The sequence below is a fragment of the Magnolia sinica genome, chromosome 4 (assembly GCF_029962835.1).
Source record: "Magnolia sinica isolate HGM2019 chromosome 4, MsV1, whole genome shotgun sequence".
Taxonomy (NCBI): Eukaryota; Viridiplantae; Streptophyta; class Magnoliopsida; order Magnoliales; family Magnoliaceae; genus Magnolia; species Magnolia sinica.
The window spans coordinates 47,070,177-47,072,204 of NC_080576.1; the positions used below are offsets into that span (position 1 = coordinate 47,070,177).

Here is a 2,028-nt window from a genome sequence, read left to right on the forward strand (position 1 = left end):
TCATGACAGAAGATTTATGTGAGCTAAAACATACTACCAAACTACCACACTACTAAGCTTATCGAGGCTACACATAGAAACAAGCAAACAAAGTAAAATAAAAGACGACTACATGCACGACTAGTCGTCAGAATCCGGCGATGGTGGAGGTGCACCCTTATCTTGTACACAGCACAATATAGCCCTCAAGGTGCTAGACACCTTCATGAATTTCTATTTCATGAAGGCCTTGTTCTCTTCAAGCTTGGCTCGGGTCTCTTCAAGTTTGGCCCGGACCTGTCCACCTTCTGTCGCAGGGCAGCTTGGCCCTCCTCGATTCGAGCCTAGCGGGCTTCTGATGTAGCCCGATCACTATCATGCTCGTGTGTAGCAGGAGGAGAGGCCACATCAGGGCCTTGGGCCTCCACTTCTTCCTCTTGTTGCCCTTCCTTGTCGCCACTGTCGTCATCTCCATCACCATCCTCACCACTTCCTTCTTCATCCTCACTACTTTGTTTCTCACCCTTACTCTCCTCGATCTCATCACTTTTCTCCTCGATATTGTCACTCTAATCCCCAAAGCGGCCTCAACTTTGCCTTTTGCCAATCCCCATATTGTCAAGCGTGCTTACATTGATAATATGGATTGGGGCGATGTCATCCATATGGTGTCGGAAGCTGTAGTGGTAGGCGATCTTGCAAATCAGTCGGCTGAATGGCAGCATGGTGCTTTCCCTATTGGACCTGCCGCTTTGATTATCTACGTCAGGATGAGAGTGGGCAGACATACTTTGTCTCCTTTTTTAACTCGAAACAAGAAGTCCACCATGAACCTCGTGCACTCGGTGCGGTTACTTGATCGGGGATACACATTATACGTGCATATGTTGTGGAGCAGATGGAAGTCATTTGACATCTTGGTTGAAGCGAGGCTAGTCCCCCGCCTCCAATGCTCGAATTGGCCACAGAGGAATCGCGAGCTGAGTCTCTTCTCTCGCTTACTAGCGCAATTCTTCTCGCTAGAATGCACCAATCCCTTCTCAACACCCATGACACGAGCAATGTCATCCACACCAATTGTAATCTTCTGCCTACTCAGAGGGATGGTAAACTGGAGGGATTATATATGGGACTCCAAATGAGGGCATAAAAAGTGTGCATAGTGTTTGCCCTCGCAGGAGCTTTTCCCTCGAATATGGGACCCCACCCATTTTCTGTGAGAAATTCGATGACTGGGTACGTCCCAAGCATCTTCTCATCGACGTGTGCTTCAAACACGACTCTGCGATTGCGGAACTTACCGAGACCAATGTTCGGTAGTAGGGATCTCTCCAACAGAATCCGAGGATCGAGGTCCCGCTTGGACCTCCATTCTTGCTCGACATTGGCATTTTTTTCAGCATCCACCCTCCTCGTAGGACGACGTGGTCGGCTTGGCCCGGCCTCATCTGGGGCCGCTCGTTTCCTCATCATGAGAGACAAGAGCGTAGAGATGGAGAAGATGGAGGTGACCACTTCAAAGAAAGCCATTGGGAATAGGATGGGTTGGTGGCTCTTGGAGTTTTGAGACACACAAGTGGGTTTGTGTACTCAAATGGGAAGAAAAGAGGGAGATGGTGTGAAAAATGAAGGAAAAAGTGGTGTTTGGAAGACATGAAAAAAGATTCGAGAGGGATTGAAAAAGTTAATGGGGTTTGAGCCACTTGGAAAGGGAGATAGAAAGGTAGTGATGATGAAAGAAGAAGATTTGAAGGTTGAAGATGGGTTTAATGCAATGGGTTAGAGAGGAAGAAAGATTTGAGGGGTTTGGGAGAGAATATGGAGTGGAGGGGGTTGGAATTTTGTAAAAACACCCTAAAATGGGTTTTTAGAGGGAGGAGAGGGGTCCCACACATGTGTGGAGGACCCCACAGTCGGTCAGTTGGCGGAGCCCCGCTGAGCGGCTGGAGGCTCCGCCCGGGCGCTGTCTGGTCGGGCGGGGCCCCACTGATCTGGCGGAGGCTCTGCCCGGGGTCTGTCTGGCCAGTGGTGGCTCTGTACGGGGGTGGT

At 49.8% G+C, this 2,028-nt stretch overlaps 1 protein-coding gene across 1 annotated transcript; it reads right to left on the reverse strand.

Moving 5' to 3' along the window:
- Positions 1–323: 323 nt before the first annotated feature.
- Positions 324–1,509, reverse strand: LOC131244136 (uncharacterized). The gene is made up of 2 exons (XM_058243789.1): positions 1,150–1,509; positions 324–548 (listed from the first exon to the last, which is right to left on the reverse strand). The coding sequence occupies exons 1-2, from the start codon at positions 1,507–1,509 to the stop codon at positions 324–326; spliced, it is 585 nt and encodes a 194-aa protein (XP_058099772.1).
- Positions 1,510–2,028: the final 519 nt, after the last annotated feature.